The sequence below is a fragment of the Oncorhynchus masou genome, chromosome 20, assembly GCF_036934945.1.
Source record: "Oncorhynchus masou masou isolate Uvic2021 chromosome 20, UVic_Omas_1.1, whole genome shotgun sequence".
Classification (NCBI taxonomy): domain Eukaryota; kingdom Metazoa; phylum Chordata; class Actinopteri; order Salmoniformes; family Salmonidae; genus Oncorhynchus; species Oncorhynchus masou.
Window position 1 is genome coordinate 13354758 of NC_088231.1, and position 27336 is coordinate 13382093.

The following is a 27336-nucleotide window of genomic DNA, read 5'->3' on the forward strand; positions in this document are numbered from 1 at the left end:
CGTCAGCCCCTCTGCTCCTCGCCACACACAATGGATGTTGTGGAAACTAGCCTCCGGTCAAAACAATGGTTGGATTTTCCTGAAGCTGCCGCCTGCCACCTTTTACGCCAATGTGTGTGTTTCTGTATTTCTTGAAATGCACGCTCTCAAAAGACGTGGTGACCTTTTTTTTAGGCTAATTCGGGAGAACAGTTGGAGTCTGAGATGTGGCATTTTTTTAATGACTGCGTGGCTGCCTCTTCCGCCTCGCAAGTGTTTATCTTTAGGCTAAATGATCCTAGACTGCACTAAAAGCCTTGCCTCCACATCCTGGCTGCAGAAATATAAACGGGATCCTTTTAAAGTACAGTCTAATGTGCTTTCCTTCACTCTAACTGTAAGCAAAGCAAATCCAGTTAGTTTCCTCTGCTTCCCCCTTTCCCTTTCATCCCGTTCAGTCCATCTCTCCCTCTCTTCCCTCTGGAAACCTCCCCCGGTACTGTGGTGCAGTGAGTCGCTCCGCCCCAGGGATCAATATCGAAGCCGGGAGCTGACGCAGTGAAAAGCAATATTCATGAATAATGAACTGGACGTTCGTTCACCCGCTCTCTCGTTCTCTCTAGAGAGGAAAATAACAAAATGCTCAAATAGGTGATTATTGAACCCAGAATAATAACGGTGGGCACAGCCCTGTCTTTCCTGTACGGAAGCCTGCATCAGCCATGCAGAACTAACCGAGGGGGAGAGAGAAGGGCCTGTGTCGTTGTTGCCAAGTTTTGACGTTTCCTAAGTGGCTTTTTGTTCCCTCTGTCTTTGTGATTTTCAGTCACTCTGCCGAGAGACGTTTTAATGTTTGCTTTGCATAGAGAAATTGTGACTTTGTTCTCTCCACTCAAACTAAAGCCGTTTCTCAATGTTCTTGTGATGTTGACATGTGTCATGTTTGTTTGAACAGCTGGTTGTGGTCTTACTGTTTTTTTCTCATGCTACATCTGGATCTTTTTGATTTAAACAGCCTCTTTTCATTTCAGGATGTCTCTGGGCACACTGTTCCAGGCACTAGGCTTGTTGATTTGCACTGTTTGTTCCAGTGTGGTGGCAATAGGGGATCAATTTCACCCTCTCAATTTGAATTTAAATTCAATTTAAGGGCTTTATTGGCATAGGACACATGTTAACGTTGCCAAAGCAAGTGAAGTAGATGATAAACAAAAGTGAAATAAACCAACAATAAAAATGATCAGTTAACATTACACTCACAGAAGATCCAAAAGAATAAAGACATTTCAAATGTCATACGTCTATATATACTCTCTCTCAATTCTATTCAATGGGCTTTATTGACATGGGAAACATGTTTACATTGCCAAAGCAAGTGAAATATCTCTCACCCTATACAACGATCAGTCATGACTTCAAGCAGCCTCTGTCCTTTTCACAGTCCTCACCTGGAGAGAGGCTAACTGCTGTTGATTTCTAGCTAAAGTCCCCTGTTATCGCCCCACTGAACACAGCCGACCAGCTGAATACTGAACAGTCAGGCCCAGCCTGTGGTCGGCGAGGGACTGTTGTGGTCTGTGGATCCACATCTCTGACTTGGGCTCTGCTATATGTGGAGCGATAACACTTCTGATAAGGTGGAGGCGCACTGCTCAGCACAGTAACCTAGGCTTCCTATCTTTTGGGATATTATACTGGGATATTCACCACCCCATCCTATTTCATACGACACCATTTACATGTTATCGCTCTCTGTGTTTTGTATGGTACTGAAAATTCTCTGTTTTCGCCTTTACCGGTTTGGCCTAGTCTTCTGTCTGCACATTGGTGGTGGTGATTGTACTCTTAAAGGTGATTATCTTTTTTATCTGCTTATTCCGGGGCTATTTATATCGAGCTGGCAGGGTGCCTCGAGCACAAGCCCTATTCTCCTTCCCTCACTCTGCCTCAACTCCACCCTCACCATGGCCTCTCTCCCCGTCTCTCTCCCTCCCCAACCTATCATTCTCCTCTCAAGGCCTCATGGCTTCATCAACTCTGATTACTATTCAGTGATGAGGTGAATGATTTGTCTGTGGGGGCGCATCGGTGCTCCATCTCCAGGGCTAATCGGGTTAAACGCCTGATAAGGTGAGCGAGCAGTGTTGAGGGTGGGAGGAGGGAGGAGTGTAGAAGAGGGATGCTGCTGGAAATTCTACCGGTCTAAGATACATCCAGCGCTCCCCTCCCTCCTTCTACAGCACTGCTCGCTCACCTTATCTTGGGCGTTTAACCTGACTATCCCTGGAGATGGAGGCTGTACCGAGCGCCCCCACAGAGTAGGAGACGACGACAGGCAAGCTTTCTCTCACTCTCCATTTATTTTATCTGTGCATTTTCTCACGGTGCTCGAGCTTTAAGCACCGGTGATGTGGTTCCCCCCCCGTATACACTTCCAAATGGCTTGCCTCACCTTCACCACAGCAGAGAAAGCATCTTACACTGAACAAATATATAAATGTCATAATGCCAAAGTTTTACAGTTAATATAAGGACATCAGGTTATTTAAATAAATTCATTAGGCCCTAATCTATGGATTTCACCTGACTGCAAATACAGATATGTATCTGTTGGTCACAGATACTTTTTTTTTTTAAGGGTAAGGGGTGGATCAGAAAAGTTCATCAGGCTGTTGATTTTGGCCTGTGGAATGTTGTCCCACTCCGCTTCAATGGCTGTGCGAAGTTGGTGTCGTACACGTTGATCCAGAGCATCCCAAACATGCTCAATGGGTGACATGTCTGGTGAGTATGCAGGCCATGGAAGAACTGGGACATTTTCAGCTTCCAGGAATTGTGTACAGATCCTTGTGACATGGGGCCGTGCATTATCATGCTGAAACATGAGATGTTGAATGACACGACAATGGGCCACAGGACCTCGTCACATTCCAAATGCCATTGATAAATGCAATTGTTTTCGTTGTCCGTAGCTTATACCGGTCATACCATAACCTCACCGCCACCATGGGGCCCTCGGTTCACAACGTTCACATCAGCCTACTTGATGTCTAATAGTTTGTGCAGAAATTATTTGGTTGTGCAAACCTATAGTTTTATCAGCTCTCCGGTTGGCTGGTTTTAGGCGATCCTGCTGGAGGTCCTGGGCTGGCGTGGTTAGACGTGGTCTGCGCTTGTAAGGGTGGTTGGACGTTCTGCCAAATTCTCTAAAATGACGTTTGAGGCGGCTTATGGTAGAGAAATTTAACATTCAACTCTCTGGCAACAGCTCTGGTGGACAGCATGCCAATTCCACGCACCCTTAAACGTGAGACATCTGTGGCATTGTGATGTGTGACACAACTGCACATTTTAGTGGCCTTTTACTGTCCCCGGCACAAGGTGCACCTATGTAATGGCCATGCTGTTTGGATGGATTGTCTTGGCAATGGAGAAATGCTCATTAATCGATGTAAAGAAATGTGTGCACAACATTGGAGAAATACGCTTCTTTTCGGATCTTTTATTTCAGCTCATGAAACATGGGACCAACACTACATGTTGCGTTTGATATTTTTTGCTCAGTATGTATTGTGTGGAATATGGAGGTGGATTTTACATTGATCAGCTGTCTCTCTCTTGCTTTCATCTGATTACCTTTCTGTGACCCGGGAGTGGCATATAATTCGGATAATAACGCTGTCTGGTGCTCTGCCGCTCCACTACTTAGATGCTCGCTTCTAACCCTCTCCTTTGTATCCAGCTGTCTAACCTTGTGGAGGGAAGGAGCAGAGCCACGATTTGGATTTCTCCTAACTCCGCTTTATCCATGCAGCACTGGGCTGATTGACGGGCTCCCGGGAGCACCCATGTCATGAAAGGGCAACGAACTTTGATTGGCGACTCGGCGGATCGGCTCTGAGCGGCTTATTGCCAGAGCTACTGGGGGGGGGGGGGGGGGTGTAGGCAGGTACAGTGGTGGCAGTCAGCGGTGTTGACAGGGACAACATCCACATCACTTAAGCAGCCTCATCCGGGGGGTGGGGGGGTGGAAGGAGCAAAGAGGGAGAGTAGGAGACGGCAGTAGCAGCAGAGGCAGTATCCCCAGCAGCATCCTGCTCCAGAGTGAGCTGGGCAGAGAGGGAGGAGCCTCGGAGAGGAGGCGTGTGTCTGGATGCTGCGAAGAGAGGAGCGAAGAAGAAGAGAGTGGAAGGAGGAGAGAGTCACAAGGGGAATTGACTGGAGCATCCGTATTGTAGCGGCAGACTTGAGCCTCCCCGGTGTGTAGCGAGGTGAGCTGCCTTCGGCCTTCCCACCAGGCATGACCGCGGAGCCTGCTTCCCATCAGAGATTTAACTCACTGGAGAAGTGACATTGCAACTGCAGCCTGTGGCTTGACACACACAAGAACCCGGAAGCGTCGGGTGTCTCTGGAGGACTCTGTTGAGCGACTCGGGACGGGGCAGTTATTTGATGTGGGAACTAAACGAATGCTGTGAGGAGCAACTGAAAGGAACTAAAGCAGGACCCACCCGACAGCATTAGTCTTTAGCTCTCCCTCCCTCATCCCTCGTTCTCCCCTTGTCGTCGTCTTTTCCTCTGGACCAGAGAGGCCACTAATGAGCAAGTCAATGTGTGGATGTGGCTGCAGCTTCATCTCCTCTCTGATGAAGAGGCTGGGCCGCACAGCCTGTTGCTCAGACCTCCTCTCCTGCAGCCATACCTCCGAGCAGCTGCAGCGCCTGGCCACCGGCTGCCCACCGCCCCCCAAGGTAACGATGCCTAACGCGGTGCCTGCCCACATTGCCACCCACATCCATGGCATAGACAGGGCACTTCAATGGATTTGACTGGATATCTCCATCTTACTGTTGTTTTACTTATCTGTGTAAAGATGCAGAGTGCATACCAGAATGGAGTGAGGAAGTACTAGTCATTCACAATAATCGGTGCTTGGTCTTATAGGCTAGTAAACGACTAGCATTCTGTCCTTGTACTACAGAAAATACTAAGCTATTACTACCAGTAATACAGGATGGACTGAGAATCATATTGATTATGTATGTTTGGGTGGGACTGACCTTGCTTTTGGTTATCCAAGATTATTTCTCACATTATCGGGCTGCATGTGGAGCTGTTGAAAGTGCACTGCAGTAATTGATTTTGTAATGGAACCAGGTGATTTAATGTCTGTCTAGCTTTGTTGCCTTGCCAACCGTAGGGCTTGCTTTGAAACTGTCCTGTTTTCTAAGTGGATGCCTTCAGACATCCTGGTGGTTTAATACTGAGTGATTGCTGCTCTGCCTCAATTGGAGAAAAAGCTTTTTGAGGAATGGAGCAAACTCCAAGACGGTAGAAGAAGAACGGTGAGTGGAAGGGAGAGGAGGCGACAGGTACCACTGAAGAAGAAGTTAGGGCTCTGACCCTTATCACTAGCCTCCGCCTTGTTCTCATCTCTCCCTTACCCTACGGCTTTCAGCTCCCCTTTTCATAGTTCCCCACTTGTTACCGGTATTGTTTTTGATCGTATACCGGTATTGACTGAGTGGCTTCTTCCAGTTTTTACGGGGAGCGGCCTGGGCTGGGTTTGGCAGTTGGCCACTTTCACTTTGTACAAGATTGATCCTGTTTTCCTTTGGAGAGATTTTTATGTCCTGATGGAAGGGAAGAAAGTACCGCAATGGAAAATAAAGGATGTGTGGTTGGTTTTCATCAGTTGCCCGCATGCCAACTATTGAGTGAGGGAGAGTTCTCTTTAAAACAGCTCTGCGTTGTTAAACAAACGGTATGAGAGGTAACATTAAAATGTCTCTCTACTATTAATCCGTTTGTTATCGAGTGAAGTGTTTCAGTGTCGAATCCAAGGAGAAATAATTCCCCTCTTTTCGTCCTTCCGTTTTTACTGGCCTGAACGGTTTCAGTTCCCTCCTTTTGAGGCACCAAGCGGCACCAGCTTTAAATAGAGAAATCGATTAATAGCCTCTGCAAGGAAATGTAGACCCAGGAGGTCCCACTGAGCACTAAGCTCTGTATTTAAAGGATTAGTGCTTCTAAAGAAGGCCTGTATATAACAGCCCATGGCCGCTGGGCAAAAATTCATAATTATAAATATTAACATCCCTTTATTACCACTGATTAGGCAGTTGGCATGTTGCATAATACAATTAATCTCTCCGCATGGAACGTGTTTTGTTCAGCCCAAGTCTGGCATTTATCTGCCTGACCCTGTTAATTCGATTGCTCTTTCACCGAGCTCGTCACCAATGCAATGGAACGTCGGGAGGTTATGCTTTCATCAATGTACATTTGTATTATTTAGCTCATAAGATGGCAGCTCCTCCAGCTATGGGTTGCTGGTGGTCTTTTTATGGAGTTCATAGTGAATAGCTGTGTGTTGTTCCACTCCTCTCCTTTTTGCTCTGTTCAAATCCCATCCGTTTGATTTATTGCCGCCGTTTCAAAGGGGATGTGCTCACTAATTCGCTCTTTGTTGGCGTGCCCATGTCTCACTGGTCACAACACCGTAACCCTCATCACCCTTTGGTAGATGGGCTCTCTCAGCAACTCTGTGTTTTGTCTTTTCATACTTCACTTTAGGTATTAGCATAAGTCTGTAGAGAAAGTCCCTGCAACCACAGCGGGGTATTTCAATGCCTCCTTTTCCCTGTTGTCCAAACTCAGGATCAGTATGTAGGCTGTGGTGTTGCCTCGAGCCTGCAGTCTTCCGAGCACAGCAAGTGAGAATAGAACTTCTTGTTTTGCTAAATCATTTATTTGTCCCATACAGGCTGATTGTGGCAGGATCAAAACTCCCTCCAACTACATATTTCACATGTTCTGCAGGAGAGGAAATGACTGGTGTTTTTATTAATGTTTCACAGCGACTCTCAACTTGTGTTTACTTACTGATTTAAGCGTCAGAATACACTTTCAAAGTCTGATTGACCGACCGTGTGTCCGATGCTCCATAAACAGCCGGTTGTGAGGATTGTAGCCAATATGTGGTTGAATAGATTGTGTCTCAAAAGTTCCGCGTTTGTCCTTTCATACGCCACTTCCTCAGCAAGAGAGAAAATGATTGCTGTTTTTCAGCTTTGATCGTGTATCTGGGCGTGTCTTAAGAAGCCCACAGTGCAGTCAAACATGTGACTTCCTGTTTCTTTATATGTATTCCCACACTGTCGTTGGTGTAATACTGTGAAAAGGATAATGCCCATTTAGTGTAAGTGTTTGAAACGACTACATGGAATTTCAGCCTGCTTTGGCGGGATGATGATTTCAGCAGTTAATAGACCAAGAAGAGGTTCAAACCTCTGCCATAAACAGCTAGTTTCCCCCTCCCCACTCAGACCACTCCCAGAGTGGTCTATTGAGAAATAGATATTTGCTAAGAAGCTTTTTGTTGTTTCTTTTTGACAATTTTAATTGACAACAGTCAGTTACTTAATTGTTACCCAGAAATGATTTGTTATTTCTATAAAAAACGGCTGTATTGGGCCTTAAAGTTACTGATGACACTTCTAAAGTATTGGTTTGAAAATAGTTTCTAACCATCTTCCATAAAGAGCAGGTAGTGATGAGTACAGCTCATCCACGCGTGGTTAATGTCTGTGGCTGTTTTTTTTTTAGATTGAGCCATTTACTCACTGACTCCCTTCACTGGGCTAATAATCCTTCAGCAGTTTGCCAGCCGGTTGATTAGAAAGCCTAATACGTATGTGTTAACACAGTAGGGAGATTGCCGAGGGGAGAGCATGCCCACTGTTCGGATGTTAGCTGGCGGCCTGACCAACTGCCTGCTGTGCGAAATAGGGCCTTCACAAGTTAAAGTGCTTACCCGTTGGCCACCCCTCATGGCCCATGGAGAACTTGGCCCGGCCTCAAGCAGCCCATCAGTCCACCACAGGGGCATTCTGCCGGTCTGAAGTGCCCCCAGATGAGGGCACTGTGCCTGGGCTGAAGAAGTTGAAGTGGTGCCTGGGTGTGCCGCACACAGCTGTGTCTTTGTCTCTGGAGCTCCAGACTTGGCACGACATGCCACAGAAGCCCAACAACCCCTGTTATCAGCAGCTACACTGGGTGCTGTTTTGGTCCCAGCTGCCACAGTTCTGTGCGCTGGTCTAACTAAAAAGACCCGGTGTTAAACTACAAACATTCAGACCCATTTATATTATTCCTGTGGATGGGGGAAAGCTTTTGGTCGGTCGATGAAGAGTCCAATGGCTGGCTCGCTTATTTTAGAGCGCAATCAAAGCATATTTTCAAACGATACCAGCTCGTTACAGCCCCATTATTGCTTCTCGCTCATTGTCCATTAAACAGAGGCCGTGAAAGTTCCCATGCAATTGTGGTCTGATAGGAAGAGCATAAAACCCCAAGCTTAATGATTAAGCTCTAATGGTGTTCTGTTTCTGCTTTCACTTGGTCATCTTGCAAGATGCTCTGATATGCACAACCTATTGAGATAATGGCTTCTGTTTTAAACACTCAGGTAACTTTTCCCAGGTCTTTGTGCCAGAAGTATTTTATCATCCTATACGATCTCAGCCTTTTATAAACCCTTGCCGTACTAAATTCAACACAGAGTTGATTTAGCAGGATGCCAGCATGCCAAAATTGTTTGTTACACTTGCCATATTCTGAAGTCTAAAATCCCATAACTGTAGTATTAACTTGAAACCATCTGTAGGCTTATTAGAAAGCAAGTCAAGCTTGTGTATTTTGTGTTTATCCAGCAAAGTTGTGGATGAAGACAAACAGCAATGTGCCTATGAGATATTACGAATGACAAACATTTATTTTGCCGTGGGCTATTCCCACGTGTAAGATCTGTCTCTTAAATCGCATTAAAGCACATGGTAATGGAATTTGGGATGTTGCTAAGATTGCTCCTCGGGAGTTTTCTGCTGACGGGGGTAACTTAGTTCCCACCATAGAAATAGAATTACTTCTACACTTTTTTATATACACCTCCACCAATTACCTCAATTAAGAGTTAAGTTTTTTTTAAATAACTTTTTCTGTCAGCAACTGACGCATTCTGCCATTTCTGTTATTTAATAAGGAAATAAATGCTGCTTTCTTACCCTCTACCACCTACGGGCAGGTTGCCACAGTCTGAAGAGCAAGTCTGCCAGGCAGTTGTTGTTTTGGTCCTAGTGACCTCATCCTACCTGTTTCCTGTATGAGGTGAGACTCTCTATACAGTACCCATCTGGGCTGTGAGTCACTCTTTGCATGGTGGTCCACGCTCTGTAGAGGCTTATTTCAACTAGTCAAGCCTACTGATACACAGTTTATACTGGCTCACTGTGAAGGGGGGGGTCACTAAATGAACCAGAAATAATTATCTTCATCCCTCTCGTGATTCAATACGTCACTGTCTCTCACGGATATGCGCTCTTGTCGTATGTGTTCCATCGCGATTGTTTTCGGCAACAATAACAAAGCATATTTCACGGGATGTTTAAGAAGCTAATTACGGAACCTTTGCGATTCCCTTATAGGAGGCATACCGGGTTCAGCTATTCATAGCCTTCCTCTGTCGAGCTCACAGCTCTGAAATACAGGTCCCAGGGGGAGCCCTGCAATCTGAGATGAGGCTAATGCTCCAGTGTCCACCACAGCGCTTGAGATTTGGAGAGCCAGGCATCCACACACTGAGCCACTCAGCCAACCCAGTTTCTTTCCTGGAGGTCACAAAGAAAAGGAGTTTCAGGGAAACGGACACAAAATGGCCGGCCATCTATCCACTCGTCACTTTGTCAATGCCAGCCGGCGCATGCAGCTCCACAACACAAAGCGCATTCATTTCCTTTTGTGTGTGTAGCCTGCGACTGTGTCTCTGCAATTTCTAAGGAGGTAAAGTGTGGCTAGAGAAAGATACCTGGCTGGTGTCTCATTTTGTCAGTGGGCTAAAGTAAGGGGACCTCGGTGTGTCCCAAATCTTGTGAATGTTACAGAAAAACCCTACAAAAAATGATCTGAAATGAGAACTTTCTTCACTTTTTTTTTCTTCTTTTCACTTCATCCTTTAGTTTCATTATCATCCATTCATCCAGTGGCTCATACACTAGATGCGAGCTGGACAGATGATTGCTCTGAAACATTTATTTTTTTGAGGGAAGCAGCTTACTGGTAACCACGGGAACGGCTTGTTTTCTTCCAGTCTGTCGGCGCTGTTCCTTTAGTAACACGTGATTTCATTGGTCGCGTATGTCACATTTTTCAGGTCTTATCGCAGGTGCAGCGAAATGCGTGTTTCTCCAGCTCCAACAGTGCAGTAATACCCAACAATACAGAAGAATGCACACATCAAAAAAAGTTAATTTATACATGTATATGATGGTGTGTGTATAGACAGTATATGAATAGAAAAGGTGTATACAGTCAGCAGTAGTTATAGGATGAGCCTTCATTAGAATACAACATATACAGTGGGGAGAACAAGTATTTGATACACTGCCGATTTTGCAGGTTTTCCTACTTACAAAGCATGTAGAAGTCTGTAATTTGTATCATAGGTACACCTCAACTGTGAGAGACGGAAGCTAGACAAAAAATCCAGAAAATGACATTGTATGATTTTTAAGTTCTTTATTTGCATTTTATTGCATGGCATAAGTATTTGATACATCAGAAAAGCAGAACTTAATATTTGGTACAGAAACCTTTGTTTGCAATTAGAGATCATACGTTACCTGTAGTTCTTGACCAGATTTGCACATACTGCAGCAGGGATTTTGGCCTACTCCTCCAAACAGACCTTCTCCAGATCCGTCAGGTTTCGGGGCTGTCGCTGGGCAATACGAACTTTCAGCTCCCTCCAAAGATTTTCTATTGGGTTCAGGTGTGGAGACTGGCTAGGCCACTCCAGGAGCTTGAGACGCTTTTTACGTAGCCACTCCTTAGTTGCCCTGGCTGTGTGTTTGGGATCATTGTCATGCTGGAAGACCCAGCCACAACCCATCTTCAATGCACTTACTGAGGGAAGGAGGTTGTTGGCCAAGAACTAGCAATACATGGCCCCATCCATCCTCCCCTCAATACGGTGCGGTTGTCCTGTCCCCTTTGCAGAAAAGCATCCCCAAAGAATGATGTTTCCACCTCCATGCTTCACGGTTGGGATGGGGTTATTGGGGTTGTGCTCATCCTTCTTCTTCCTCCAAACACGGCGAGTGGAGTTCAGACCAAAAAGTCTTGTCTCATCAGACCACATGACCTTCTCCCATTCCTCCTCTGGATCATCCAGATGGTCATTGGCAAACTTCAGACGGGCCTGGACATGGGCTGGCTTGAGCAGGGGGACCTTGATCCCTCACCTTCCTAATGATCATTGATGCCCCACGAGGTGAGATCTTGCATGGATATTAGCTGTGCTGCTAAGTTGCTCATCTCCTCCCTGATAAATAAACCATTGATGTGACAACCAATAAGAAATCCATCTATGCCCTCAGACGAACCATCCAACAAGCATAGCATCAATACAGGACTAAGATTGAATCCTACTACACCGGCTCTGACGCTCGTCGGATGTGGCAGGACTACAAAGGGAAACCCAGACACAATCTGCCCAGTGATGCGAGACTGCCACTTGAGCTAAATGCCTTTTTATGCTCACTTTGAGGCAAGCAACACTGAAGCATGCACGAGAGCACCAGCTGTTCTGGATGACTGTGATAACGTTCTCTGTAGTCTTTTAAACAGGTCAAGATTCACAAAGCCGTGTGGCCAGATGGATTACCAGGACGTTTACTCCGAGCGTGCGCAGACCAAATGGCAAATGTCTTCACTGACATTTTCAACCTCTCCCTGACTGACTCTGCAATAGCTACATGTTTCAAGCAGACCACCATCGTCCCTGTGCCCAAGGAAGAGAAGGTAACCTGCCTAAATTATTACTGCCGTAGCACTCGCGTCGGTAGCGATGAAGTGCTTTGAAAGGCTGGTCATGGCTCACATCAACAGCATCCTCCCGGATACACTAGACCCACTTCAATTTGCGTACCATCCCAACAGATCCACAGATGACGCAATCTCAATTGCACTCCACACTGCCCTTTCCCACCTGGACAAAAGGAACACATATGTGAGAATGATGTTCATTGACTTCAGCTCAGCGCTCAACACCATAGTGCCCACGAAGCTCATCACTAAGCTAAGGACCCTGGGACTAAACACATCCCTCCAACTGGATTCTGGACTTCCTGACTGGCCGCCCCCAGGTGGTAAGAGTAGGCAACAACACGTCTGCCACGCTGGTCCGCAACACTGGGGCCCCTCAGGGGTGTGTACTTAGTCCCCTCCTGTATTCCCTGTTCACCCATGACTGCGTGGCCAAACACGACTCCAACACCATTAAGTTTTCTGAGGACACAACAGTGGCAGGGCTGATCACCGACATTGATGAGACAGCCAATAGTTAGGAGGTCCGAGAACTGGCAGTGTGGTGCAAGGACAACAACCTCTCCCTCAACGTGATCAAGACAAAGGAGATGGTCGTGGACTACAGGTAAAGGCGGGCCGAACATCCCCTCATTCACATCGACGGGGCTGTAGTGAAGCAGGTGGAGCGCTTCAAGTTCCTTGTTGTCCACATCACCAATGCTCTATCATGGTCCAAACACACCAAGACAGTCGTGAAGAGGGCACGATCAAACCTTTTTCCCCCCAAGAGACTGAAAGATTTGGCATGGACAGCTGCACCATCGAGAGCATCCTGACAGGTTGCATCACCGCCTGGTATGGCAACTTCTCGGCATCTGACCATAAGGCGCTACAGAGGGTAGTGCGGACGGCCCAGTACACCACTGGGGCCAAGCTTCCTGCATTCCAGGACCTATAGAATAGGCGGTGTCAGAGGAAAGCCCGTAAAACTGTCAGACTCCAGTCACCCAAGTCATAGACTGCTTTCTCTATCGTACAGCAAGTGGTACCGGAGCGCCAAGTCTAGGACCAAGAGGCTCCTTAACAGTTTCTACCTTCAATCCATAAGACTGCTGAACAATTAATCAAATTGCCACTGCATTGCATTGACTATTGCCCCCCCCCTCCATTTGTATTCCTCGCTGTTTTTATATATATTTATATATATATATATATATATATATGTGTCTGTGTGTCTGTGTGTCTGTGTGTCTGTGTGTTGTGATGTCACTTCACCCCGACCTACATGTACAAATTACCTCTAACCTTCACCACCGCACACTGACTCGGCACCTGTACCCCCAGTATATAGCCTCGTTATTGTGTTTTTATAATATTTTTAGTTTATTTGGTAAATATTTTCTTAACCAACAATGCAGTTAAGGGCTTGTCAGTAAGCATTTCACGGTAAGGTGTACACCTGTTGTATTCGGCGCATGTGACAAAGTTTGATTTCAGAACTGTCACCTGTGGAAACCAACTGCTGAATCCAAGTTCTGATAGGTGAGTGTGTGACTGCATGTCCATCGTTTGTCGCCATGGCGATCCAAATGGACATCCCATTCTGCCCCCATGGCACTCGTCAATACAGAACAGCTGACCAGGCTGAATGGACCTTCAAGGCTTTACCCTCTTTAGCTAAGCTATCTGTCGGCTGTAAATCTGATGCACTAGAGTGGACACACCACTCGGAAAAAACACCATCTGCCGCTTTCTCAGGATATATAAATATATATATTTATTTAATCAAGCATTTGCTACAGGCATTTCTGGGAACTGAACATTATTTAGGTCATTAAGTATGATGTCTTACTATTGTCTCTTATGTTCTAGTAGGCCTAATTGGCACAGTTCAGTGAGACCTAGGGGTGGGTGTGTGTGGGGCTGGGGGTTGTTTGGTCAGTGATGTGGTGAGGAGACTGTCAGACGGTCACCACTCTGATCCCCAGAGTTGCCTAGTGACAGCTGCCCGCGCCACCAGAGTCTCCTCTGACACCCAGCCCCCCCCCCATCCCCTATTCCCCCAACGTCAAATACCCTGACATCAGAGAACAGACACCGCTAGCTTAGCATTATAGAGACGGCCTGACTACCTGCCGATAACAGTCTTGTGAAGACTGCAGAGAAATAAAAGTAGAATCCTCTGATGCAGTGGCTGGACCTCGACTTGCTAACCAATGATGTGTTTGCAATGTAGATGTATACATGAGAACCCCTCCCCCTGCAGAAACACTACACACCCACGTCCTCCACGTCTTAGTGCAAGCCGGGAGGCTGGCTTGGGAGATGCAGCTTTGTCTTGTCTCTCTCTCCCTCCCTTACTTCCTCCTTCTTCCACTTAAACTCTTGACGTGGTGCCAGGTCCTGACGCCTCCGAATCAGAGGCTGTGCTTTCTCATCCACAAACACTGACTATGTTTTGAACTGACACCAGGGCTGGGCTGCGTCGTAACTCAGATCGGGGAGCTGAAGTGGTCACACTACATACAGTCATGAGAAGTCCATATTCACAGCCCTTTACACTCGTCCCTGTATTCGGGTTGAGAATGGCAGATTTTGACACGGATAAGCGCCTACGTTGGAACGTGGTGGCTATACATGACGTCAGAGCTCTGGCTCTGTGCTTCACCGCGCTGGATGGGATTTGACTGACAGCTGTTCTGAATTTGAGCACCGCACACTGGACAAGTTGCCCTCATCCCTCCCGCTAATTGGGCCAACGTCTGCAAATCTTTTTTTGTCTGATTTGAAGGAAATTATGTAAATTACCTATATATTTTAAAAGATGAGACATTGAGTATTATGATAAATACCGCTTTGTCATACAAGCAAGTTAAACAATTGTATCCAAATGTGCACTTTACATTTCCACATAAAATGTCACGTCATACAGTGTCAACATTTATGATCACTTACAAGACTACTTGGCGCTTTACCCTGGGTTGTTCTGAACAGAATAAGCCTATGTTGTATTGTGAAGAACATTTGCAACGGGCCACACATCTGAATGTAAAAGACTCTATTCTATGCGCACTAAAATGACAATCTTTTTCTCTGAAAGCCCCACACTGTAAAATCGGATCTTGTCATTTAGCTAGTCATGTTGGCAATAGAACAAGCTTTCAGATGATGGCCGCCTGACCCAGATTGCGATTTATAATGGACCGTTTTTTTTGGATTGCGTAAACAACAGTAATTGTGTGATGGCGGGGATGCAAGGTTGCGTTCCAAACGAAACCACTACAAGTGTGCTTGCTCTAGTTTCTCAACGGCACAGCTCGGAGAGCAAAAAAAGCCCCTCATAGTTGAAGACTTTTTTTTTTTTTTTTGAGTCAACTGTGAACACTTTGGAGAGGTGTGTGATGACTTGGAAACACCAGTTAGTCCTCTCACTCAAACCCTTGTCATCTTTTTGGTCTTATGTTGCACCTACCTCACATTTCCCAGGAACATTCTTGTGTTACTGAATGTATCCAGAGTGTTTTCCAATTTCGTTACCAACAAATACCGCGAAAAGTACAGTAAATGTAATGTTTGGACTTAGTCTTGTCAGGTGAGCTGCTGTTCTAATTTTCCCATGATCTTCAAACTGTTAATTTCTAATTGCTACCGTGGTTATGCAAACTCTTTCCATATTTCTTCTGTAAGAAACGGTTCAGTTTAGCCCTATCCATAAAAGCTGATTCCCTGGAGTGTCGGGGGTTAAAGATTAGACCATCTTCCCACCAGGAGTCTGTCTAGCAAGAGCACAACCAGTGAAGAGTAGATGACGGAATGAAATGGAGGAACCCTGCCTAGATAAAGGTCATTTCCCAAGCCCTAGTGTACTGGGAAACCCTCCTTCCTGGGGGCATTGAGGGGTTACAGGGGTGAGCCCATGCCCGGATGCCTGTGTCCCCAGAGAGGTGATGGCCAGTATGGGGTGCCATTCAGGACATATTTACAGATGCAGTATGTCACTGGCCGGAGATAGTGGCTCAGTCATGTTCCATTGAGAAGTGTGTGAGAGCGAGGCAGGCAGGAAGGGTGGGCGAGAGAGAACAGTATTTGAGTTAGTAATATTCTCAATAGCACAAACAGTCTTAAAGTCTAAGCACATCTGTTCAGTCACACGGAAATAACCTCAGTGCAAGGCATGTTGGGACAGCAACATTGTCCTCCAACTGCTCCTATAAAGACGAGGGACATCTACCAATCAAGCATCCTTCCAGGAAAAGTTAAGCACATTATGGATGCGTCCCAAATAGCACCCTGTCCCGTAGAAAGTGCACTGCTTTGATCCCTGTTCAAAAGTAGTGCACTATATAGGGACTAGGTTGCCATTTAGGACTTAATCAATTTTCCCACGGTTCCCAACAGGTGCATTGACTCCCCCCTCCACCTCCGCTAACCAGCGTTTTAATAGCTTCCTCCATCAGTCCCCCAGCTGTGCTGCCCTGCTACATCCCTCCATTCAGCCCTGGATCTGCCCTCCGCCGGACTGTAATTCCTACCCCTGTGGCTGGTTTGAGCAATGTGTTCACAGTAGGCTTTGGGGCCCCACAGATCAGAGCCAACATGAAACGACGAGACCACTTTAACCAGAGGAAGAGTTAGAGAGAGCCTCTGTTTTTAATGTAATATAGCAGACACTCTGACAACAGCCAGGGTCTCAAACTCTAACCCCCGCCAGCCTTCTGTCTGGGCTCTCTCTTGATTGGGTGGTCTAATTAGCACTAACATTCCCCTCCTGTTGGAGACGACATTAATCAGAGGGGTTACGCTAACGAGCAAAGCACTGGGTCGGTACGGCGGTCGGAAAACATTCTCTTACGTTGATTGGAGGTTGATTAAACGTTGCTGGAGGAGCCCCGTTGATTGTCCAAGGTTGAAGTCATCAAACGACAAGCTGCCTCTATCTTTAAACAAGCCCAAAACGAAAAATACATTTTAAGAAGGAAATAGTCACGTGTATTTGGTTAGGAAATAAACTAGCTAAAGCAGGTGCTTGTGGTTGATTTAGAAATTCCAGGTTAGTCCACGCCACTACTCAGCTGTTGTTCCCTTGGGGCTCCATACTTCTAGTTCATTGCTGTAGTAGTAGTAAATGTGCAGCTGGATAATTCTTATGTTTTCTTAACTTCTGCTGAAAGGTGCTTGCGTTGTATAGGCTCGACGAGAGGCACCTGCTCAGTAAAGAATTGGTCTAACCATAACAGTGAAGAGACAGTTGGGCCCGTTATGTCATTCTTAGGCCGACTCTCTTCTCTGTATACATCAATGATGTCGCTCTTGCTGCTGGTGAGTCTCTGATCCACCTCTACGCAGACGACACCTTTCTGTAAACTTCTGGCCTTTCTCTGGACACTGTGTTAACAACCCTCCAGACGAGCTTCAATGCCATACAACTCTCCTTCCGTGGTCTCCAACTGCTCTTAGGATCACGTTAAACTAAATGCATGCTCTTCAACCGATCGCTACCTGCCTGTCCAGTGTTTTACTTGCTATATTGTATTTACTTCGCCACCACTGCCTATTTATTGCCTTTACCTCCCTTATCTCACCTCATTTGCTCACATTGTTGTATATAGACTTATTTTTCTACTGTATAATTGACGGTATGTTTGTTTTATTCCATGTGTAACTCTGTTGTTGTTATATGTCGAACTGCTTTGCTTTATCTTGGCCAGGTCGCAGTTGTAAATGAGAACTTGTTCTCAACTTGCCTACCTGGTTAAATAAAGGAGAAAATAAATAAAAATGTTTGAATGGGCCCCATTATATGCTATGGAGAGTCTGGCCCTCTTGTCCTGAGTGCTGGCATTTTATTCTTGTCACCTTCTACCTTGTTACACACAACCTAATGACATCCTGTCATTAGACACCACAGCTCCAACCGTGTGTGTGCCCTCTCCCATGGCCGTTGCTGGCTTATAGAATTTGTATTGATCTCCCACTGTTTCCGCTGTCTGATTAACGCTGACAAATGTTTTATTCCGTCTGGTCTTAACATGGCCCATATAACCATAGAAATAAAATACTAGAATGGTAAAAAGCACAATGTAATTCCAGCTCTATGCATGCAACACCTCTGCGGGTCACCTTTTGACCTTTTCTATGATCTCATTAGCAGCCATACAGGTTGTGTTAATGAGGCGTAGGCCGCTATCCGTCTATGGACCATTATACTGGTCCAGTATCATCGTAAGCAGCTTCGTCATGGTGATCATAGTGGATGAATGATAACCGGTTGTCGACGTTATGATGATCTATGACCGGGTTTCCAGAGCTCTGTCCTCGGGACCCTAAGGGGGGCACGTTGTGGTGTCTTCCCTAGCACTACACAGCTAGCTGACTCAAATAACCAACTGATAATCTAGCTTTAATTTGAATTAGCTGTGTAGTGTTAGGGCTAAAACCAAAACGTGCACCCCTTAGGGTCCCCAGGATGGAGTTTGGGTAATTCTGACCTATGGTGTTGAAGTCTTCTCTGGTTGATTTGAATGTGGTTTCAGCAGGATTCTGTCAAACTACTCCCTCTGCTGGTTCTTCAGTCAAGTACTGAATGAACATCAAGGATGTTTCTGACGCTCGACAGCCTTTATAGAACCTGTCATGTTTCGGCTACATATTCCTGTTCTCTTGGCTCTTCTTTCAGTGGCTGATTCATGGCGTAGTGTCAGTGTCCTGTCGGTGTCCTGTCAGTGTCCTGACAGTTAATCAAGAGAGCTGTCATACTAAAGACAGTCGTTGTCAGATTGACTCGTCCTCCGAATGGAGTTCACAGGCAGGCCGGCGTCTATTCCTGTTCTAACGGAGTGCACTCACTTCCTGTTGGTGTCAGTGGAGGCGGTCCAGTCTCTCAAACTGTCACCTCTCCGGGGGAACAGGAGACAATGTGGCCGACTTCAAAAGAGGGGATGGCATGTAGGTTATTTTCCATGGGGTGATAGACAGGTTTGGGGTGTGTGTGTCTCTCTATTAGACAACCTTCCTACTGTAAGCTCCTATAAGAGTGAGGGACACTGACCGTGAACTCAGAACCATGCATTGAGAGCAACTCATTCAGGTTGAACTTTGTCTGCGTACCTGGGCAAGGTGACTGTGTCCTGTTCTAGACTGTCACAGACCATCACTGTGATCACCCAAGAGGCTAACGAAACAACATGGTTGGGATGGAGCTTTCCCCTGTTCTCCTGGCCTGCACACTCCTCCCTGCCCCCTCACTCCTTCTCCTCGAGCCTGCACTCCTCCCTGCCCCCTCACTCCTTCTCCTCTAGCCTGCACTCCTCCCTGCCCCCTCACTCCTTCTCCTCGAGCCTGCACTCCTCCTCTCCCTCACTCAGTTCCTCACTCAGTCCCTCACTCAGTCCCTCACTTGTCTTTCCAAACTCTAGCCGTCACGGCTAATTGACTAACGTCATATTCATTCTCACATTCAGGCCGTGCATAATGAGCTTTCTGACACTTTGGCTTCAGAGTGAAGGCGGTGTCATGTTGGGTAACTTGGCTCCATCAGTTTCGGGTACAGAGTCCCTGTCATCTAACTAGCTTACATGGCCTTATATTCTGACGTAGGCTTACACCCTCACCTGGTCCCAGATCTGTTTGTGCTGTCAACAGGAGTCGGCAAGACGGCACAAACAGGCCGCATCATATCACGCTTGCGTGATTAACTTTTGTGAATAACGGCAGGCTTCAAACAGCATGAACAAGCTGTCTGACACAAGCCTACAGTATGTTTACCAAGACGAGAGAGTTAAATTCCTCAGCACAGTATATTTTAATGAGGCTAAAGTTTCTGGGAACCACCAGTTTCACTGTCAGTAGACGAGCAGCCTCGGATGATAAACAGCTCTAAACATAACAGAGCTGGACTTTCATTCTCATTCTGAACAATGTTCCACAGCCGCCATCCAACTCCAAACTACCCCAATGGTTAAAAACAGTAGTTGGACTGGATTCTTCCATATGGAGCCAGGAATGTCGCTGCTTTCATATCATGACAGATGGGCTGTGTTCATTGGCTGTGTCAGAGGCTAGAATACCAGTAGCTCTGTGTGTGTGTGTCACGCTGAGGCTCGGTAGTTCGTTTTGGTAGAAGTTCCAAGCCCCGTGCTGTGTGATCCAAAGCCAAAGCTTTCCTCTATTGTCTCCCCACCAAAATGCAACCAATTCGTGCATCTCACAGCACAAATGCTTTGTTTTATTTCTACCGTTATGAATAAAAGATGACTGGGTTATTTCCACTTTATTTTGGTGAGCGTAAGCATTGCAATTGTCTGTGTGTATGAGATGGATAACTCTAATATCTCCTCTTTTCTCCACCCTCTCTGTTTCCCCCCTCTGTCTCTCGCCCATTTCATATCTCTCTTCTACAGAATGCCAAGCCATTCTCCTCCTCAGACAGCCTAGTGAAGGTCCAGGAGGTAGCAAGCTGGCTTTTGGAAATGAACCAGGATCTGCTGTCGGGGGGCAGCAGGCGGGGACTGGGGGGCCGGCGAGGGGGCCCGGGGGCCCAACGAGGTAACGCCTCCTCCTCGGCCCGGACGCCCCAGGGCCAGCAGCCTGAAGAGGAGGCCGACGAGGAGGAGCACATGAACCGGGTGGTGGAGGACCAAGGACACCAGCAGTCCAGAGTCCAGCCTGCGGCCTCTGCAGGGGGGGAAGGAGTGGAAGAACCGTGGACCTCCAGGCAGAATGGACCCCAGGGAGACGGGGAGGAGGAGGATGGAGGAGGAGTACCCAACGAGGTGAACGGAGGAGTGACTAAGGGCGGCCGGTGGATGTGGGAGGCGGAGCGACGGCAACAGGGGGGGGATGACGAGGAGGAGCAGGAAGAGGAGAACAACAACAGTGGCAGCCAGCAGGGAGAGGAGGAGGAGGAAAGGACAGAGGGAAGAGCGAGAACGGGGAGGGAGGAGGAGGAGGATGACGAGGAGGAGATGGACCAGGACAGTGATGACTTTGAGCATTCGGGGGAGAGCGGGAGGGAGGAGGAGGAGGAAGAGGAGGAGGAGGGGGAGGACGGCCTCCACTCACCCTCCCTCAGGAGTGATGTGTCTGTCCCCAACAACAACCTGGACCAGTCCTCGGGGTGCCAACACCAAAGCTCACCCATCAAGAAGAAGGTAAGACCTGACCAGTGTTAGTGCTTCACAGTATACCAGAACTTACTAGATACTAGAACCTTCAAAAACGGTTCTCTACTAGAATTGTTACTTTCGTTCTTCTGTCAAATGTCTCACGCCGTCTTCTGATTTGAGAGAGGATCAAGTCTGTATCAGTTTAGCTCCCCACTCATACTGGCTCTAGCCTGGCCTGAGGAACCAGTGCACACACTGGGAGTCTGGGTTGCATCACGTTAGCTCCCCACTCATACTGGCTCTCATTCACCTGTATTGTGAATAGGCCAAGGCTACATCTTGATTTCCCCAATTTATCAATAGAGATTTTACCATTCAAATAAATGACTGCCTTTCTGTTATGTGGTTAGATTGGTAAAAACTAAGTCAAATTGATATTATGATTTATTCATTAATGCATACAACAACAAAAAATAGCGACCCTTGCCTCCAGGCATCACATGAGCAATTGTTGATGCTGAACGTGATCCACAAATCTTCTTAGTCCTTAACAGTGCAGTACAGTAATTGCTGTATTTCTCATCCAGTGTCTCCCTCTTGTGTTCAAAAAAAGATACTACATCTTTAAATTCATGGCGTTTATTTCTCAACTCAAAATGCCAATAAAAAGTCCTGTGATTTGGTCTTGAAATGCTATTTGACATACCCTCTACACTCTGCTAGCTGTACCCCTCAGCCATTTGTCAGGCTGTCTCTGTGGTCAAATTGCAATGCTACAGCAATGCGTTAATGCCATATCAAACAAGTCTAGCACATCGGCCTATAGAAACTTCAAAGAGAACATTTACAGTAGTCTGTAGTAGGTACTATGAGAAGGTCTACAACCCTCATCTCAACTCTGGACCTCGGCGCCAGTTCCACTGAGTTTTTCCCCGTGCTTTCCCCTCGAATCAGACTGATTTTTAGACCTGGGACATCAGGTGGTTGCAATGAATTATCAGGTAGAACAGAAAACCAGCAGGCTCTGAACCTCGTACGGTAAGAGTTGAATACCTCTGATCTTTAAGATAGAAATGGAATTACTAGACATTCTATTTCTATATTCTACAATGTGTAGGTCATACAGGGAGAATGTTATGTGCTGATTGACATATAGCAGTAGCTGGCAACCTTTCTTGGCCCGTGTCTGTGACATTCCCTCTTGGTTGAAGCAGCAAAGGTGCTGACTTCAAGAAGCCTTACCTTCTATTTTGAGGATCCATAAGTGAAGATTGAGTGTCTTGAAAGATTGTTCCCGGCAAAGTTGTTATTGAACAGCACTGTGTTTACTTCAGCTGAGCTTTACTTAAACTCTAATTTGATATCAGGTTATGGGTCGTCAATCAACTGACACAATCAGAAATATTTTTTGAAAGACTGATACAGTAAGGTTGGCTATTTATTAAAGGATATTTTGGCAATGAGGCCCTTTATCTGCTAGTCAGATGAACTCGTGTCATTTGTCTCTGTCCAGTATGAGGGAAGTTGGAGGTAGTTTTGCGAGCCAATGCTAAATAGCCAGCGTAATGACGAAGTCTATGGGTAGCTACCAGCATTCTCTGGAGAAGTAGATCGGGATATTGGCAATGAGGCCCTTGCGTATCCATTTAAGCAGGCCTGTAGTACTTCAAGTCCAGCTCAGACTGGAGCATTCACCAAGGACCCAGCCCAGTGCTTGGCCGCCCACCTACTCTAGTGTGTCCTCGTATAACCACATCTTGCCGTCTGTCTTGGCAACACGATCGACACAGTGCTGTGTTGGACTGACAGGTCATCCATTCCCCGCTGCTCTTCTCATATCACCCAGGAAACCCGTGAAGGCAAATCTATTCCGCCGCCCTCGGAAATCACTCTTTAATTAGTCCGGAGAAATAATGAACTGCAGTAAAGTGACAAACTCGGCACGCCTGGTAGCCTTGGACCCGAGGTAGCCCTCCGCTACAAGGACAGAGCCTGAAAGACGAGACCAGGCAGCAGACCATTTTATTGGACTAGATTTATCACTCCAGAGAAGGACGAATGTGTGTCATCCCCCCCGGTTTTATCCTCGGGTAAGTGCCAAGTTTATCCCAGGGCTTGTATGACATTGGGGCTACCGATTTCCAGGGCAGACCTTCAGTTAGGGCTGGAGCTTGGTTTGGAGCTCGCTGTGCCTCCCCCAGGCAGCCCCGGGCCTCGTTCCGTAGGCCAACGTTCTGGAACGCTGCAGATGGAAGTTAATACCATGAATAGAGCTGGCATGAATCCTTATTCGACATGTCAAGAGAGCCATGTTTGTTCGACATAACATGGACCTTAACTTAGGCTCGGCCGCGTGGTGCGTCCCTTCAGGCAGTCCTGGGGTCTCGTTGTGCCGAGCCATGTGGCTCTGTTCACCTTTCACACGTGTTGTACAGCCGCCGGCCGGCTTGAAATGTGCCACGTTTTTTTTGCCATACCCACCAACCCCCTTCTTTCCTGTGAGCGTGATCGAGCTGTAGCAGTCAAACACCTTGGAGAGATGGGGAGAGAGAGAGAGAGAGAGAGAGAGGGAGGGGGAGCTACTGTAGCAGTGAATGGGATTCCATTCACATCCGAGCGCGCCACAAGCGGGGGGGAGCTGTGACAGTAACACTTGTCAACAACCGGGAAGTGGCCCGTCTGTCTCACTGTTACTGAAGCTCAAGGACTGACTGCTCATCCTCCAGTCCAGCCTGACCCGTTGTCTTCTTCCTGCCATGGGGAATCGCACCATAAAGAAGATGGCGCTGCTACTGGTGAGCATGTGTCGAGTTGTCACTGTTGTGTTTGTGTTTCGAGACGGCTGGTTTTCTCGAGACGGCTGGTTGTACTTGACTACACAGCTGACATGGTCCTGAAATACTTTGACCGAACTGTCGATCTTGATTGTGTGTGGTGGGTGCCGCGCGCCAGCTGACACTGATGTCTTACTAGGCTAGGAGCGGCGGCCGCACAGGACCGCTAACGGGTACAGTCTCTTAATCCTCTCCTCTCTTCTCATGCAATTATCTCCGGAAGTGTCAAGCGTTTTCAATTTGGTTAGTGTGTGTCGGACTGTATGGTTTTGCTGCTTGTACTGACTTTGCGGCAAGACACGAGTTTATTATTATTTATTAGTTATTTATTTAACCAGGTAGGCCAGTTGAGAACAAGTTCTCATTTACAACTGCGACCTGGCCAAGACAAAGCAAATCAGTGTGACAAAAAAACTATGGAGTTACACATGGGATAAACAAAAGTACAGTCGATAACGCAATAGAAAAATCTATATACAGTGTGTGCAGATGGAGTAAGGAGGTAAGTATAGTAGTGAAGGAATTACAATTTAGCAAATTAACACTGAAGTGATGGATGTGCAGATGATGATGATGATGATGATGTGCAAGTAGAAATTCAACTGCTGCCGGACCTTGAGGAAAGCCAACCCCCAGCTGGTGATTCAGACTGCTCTGTAAATTGACCTTGATTCAGTTTCATCTCTTATAGAGTATTTGTTATTTCTCATTGTGATGCATTACAGTTGTAGGGCACTTTCTTAGAACGCATAAACTCCCAACATATTTTTTTAGACAGTCCATCTTTATGAAGAGGGAGGATGGGAGAAATAGAACTGGAGAACAGCACATCTGCTCTGAATTCCCCCATAGTGGCCAGCCCAGAAGCTCTGGTCAGGGCTAAGTTCAACCCACCACATGCTCCCTCCCTCCAGCCTCCTTAGTTTTTGTTTTGAAAGACAAGACATCTCTTCACGGGTGAGTGACGCAAGGAGACTAAACGCAAAGACCCAGAATTCCCACGGACCCACGACCGGCCATAACCTATTGACCTCTGTTTCTGTCACAGCACGACCCCAAAGTCATGTCCCCTCTGGTTCTCACCACGTTAGCGCCAAATGGCCTGCAAACACCAGCAATCGGTTAAATAAAGGCAAGATGATAAAAAGTTCCTGTACAAGAGCCTAGGCTGTGATAATGGACATAGTTTTGAGTAGATGTCGGACGATGTCCTGGTTATCTAGATTAGCTTGGCCCCCGCAGGCACAGTCCTATATCTAATCATAGACATCAGTTTATAGCAGTGGTTCTCAACCGGTTTTTCCTCGGAACCCAAATTGCACAAGGTTGTCTCAGTCGCGACCCAATAGTAGCATGGTGAAAAATAATCACCAAAATACAACCTGGAAACTATTTTGAATTCTATATTAGTAGTAAATGTAGCAGTTGTTATATGGCGAGGGAACAACATTCCCACCTCTTTTCATTGTCAGTAATTAAATGGTGCCCATATTCTTGATGTTAATTAACTCACTGGCTTGAGACCACAAAATCAACCAACACAGCACTGCTAATAGTTCTATATTCAAAATATTATGATTGAAGAAAAAAATGTAAACGATTTTAAATAATTAAATGTAAGTTCATTATAATTTCTACACACCTAATACCTGGTTTAAGTCGTTTCAGTTCAGACTGGAGTATTTAACATTTTTTACTCAGACACCCGCGAACACACTCAACCTCCCACCAGTTGAGAATCGCTGGTTTTTAGTACCAAGAAAGAGTTAATCATGGATTAAACTTCGATTCTTAATTCCAATATGTATTCCGGGGGAACGATCGGAGTCTAAAGCTAGTTGATAATACCAGTGTTTTTATAGTGTGTAACGTGCTAAGACGAGTGTCTTTCTCTGACTCACTGTTTGTTGAGATGTCCTTGGCAGGCAGATCCTGAAGTATGGCTTAGTGGGATGACGAGAATGCTTGTTCATTATCGAGAATATGCCATCAGAATTGAAATCCTCAGAAGCCAAACAGCTAGAGAAATTAAATATTTAATATAGAAAATAAGCTGTTGGAGTTCTCTCTGACCGAGAGCTCTTGTTTTAGAATTCATGACAACCCGTTGGATATTTTAGACGGGCAATATCTCTTAGTGCCTCTGGTGATCAAGTCCCCCCTCCCCCCAACAGAGTGTATTCAGTCCTGTTGGAGTGTCTGAGATACATTTTCACAGCTGGAGACTCAGTCTGTTTGTCATAAGGAGGAACTGACCAGGGTCAAATATCCTTTATTCAAGGATAGGAGAAAGGCTTGTTTAAAAGCACATGTTTATGTTAGCAGTGTGGACCAAATAAGGCTGTGCTATGTCATGCTATACCAATATAGCCAGGCCCCCTTCCTCTGGCCACCCCAGTGTTTCCCATCGTGGTGTGGTGGTCAATGGTGTATGTGATTGAGCAAACTGTGAGAGGTTCAAGTGTTGCGACCAACATCAGGCCTGAATGTAGAAACAGCCTTGATTGCAGTGCATCTTTAGGCTTTATGGGCTTTGCTATTGGAATACGAGTGTCTTGAATCATGTTGGGATGAACATATGTGTGATATAGTAAACTCCGTGAGAGGTGTGGAAGTGCTGGAACCAACACGGGGCTGGTATGTAGAAGCGGCCCTGTGTTAAAGTCTGAGTAGGCTGCTGCCTGTGTGGAGGAATGTGTCAGTAAGCTGTTCTGCCTGGCATGAGAAGGGGACAGATGGGGGCTTGTGGCTCTCTGAACTACATGGCCTGGGCCAGGAGAGGCTCCTGAATTAGACCCTCTCTTCCTCCTCTTACTCTCATCACTCTCAACCTGACTGCCTGCCAAGTTCCTCTGCTGCTACACAGACGCACAGACAGTCAGAGACACAGACCGTCCGAGACAGAAAGCACTCTCCCAGTGGAAGTCAGTGGGTTCATGTTTCCCACAAGGTACAGTGAACTCTGGGATTTAACCCTCCGCTCCATGACTACTCACATGCTGTGCATTAACGACCTCCACACCACTGACGACTTCTTCAAATGACCTCGAACTAAACCTGTAACTAACCTGCTTGAAGCGCTCTGATCAACTTCTATTGTATTCTCTACAACAGATGTCTTTCTGTTCCAAGCAATTAGAGGCATTCCATCAAACAGTATTACAGCGTGATGGTTCATGAATGCCGTAGTGGATGTGTAGGGGTTAGATATGACTGCTGTCCGTTTGGCCACTGTCGTGCAGTTTGTCTACTGTATGTATATGTGTATGTATGTGTGTATGTGTGTATGTGTGTGTGTGTGTGTGTGTGTGTGTGTGTGTGTGTGTGTGTGTGTGTGTGTGCGTGTGTGTGTGATTAATGTGGAATATGCATATGCACTTCCCCCCTCTGGGATTCCCCATTAGCCCTGACAATAATTCCCCCATAAACCATCTGGGGTGGTGGATTAGACAGAACGGGAGATTAAGCTTCCATGGTGACTGAGCCGCCTTGTGACTGTCTGCCTGCCGGTGTGTGTGTTTACCCTTTAACTGCCCTAATCTAGGGGACAAAAG

The 27336-nt window shown here is 46.5% G+C and overlaps 1 protein-coding gene across 2 annotated transcripts in view; it reads left to right on the forward strand.

The window, feature by feature from the left end:
* The window catches only part of LOC135506989 (F-box/WD repeat-containing protein 7), a 172474-nt gene that overhangs the window by 13228 nt on the left and 131910 nt on the right, over positions 1-27336 (forward strand). For both annotated transcript variants that reach the window (XM_064926437.1, XM_064926438.1), the window contains exon 3: positions 20244-20993. In XM_064926437.1, the coding sequence (XP_064782509.1) occupies positions 20244-20993 (750 nt within the window). The remainder of the gene's footprint in view (positions 1-20243; positions 20994-27336) is intronic.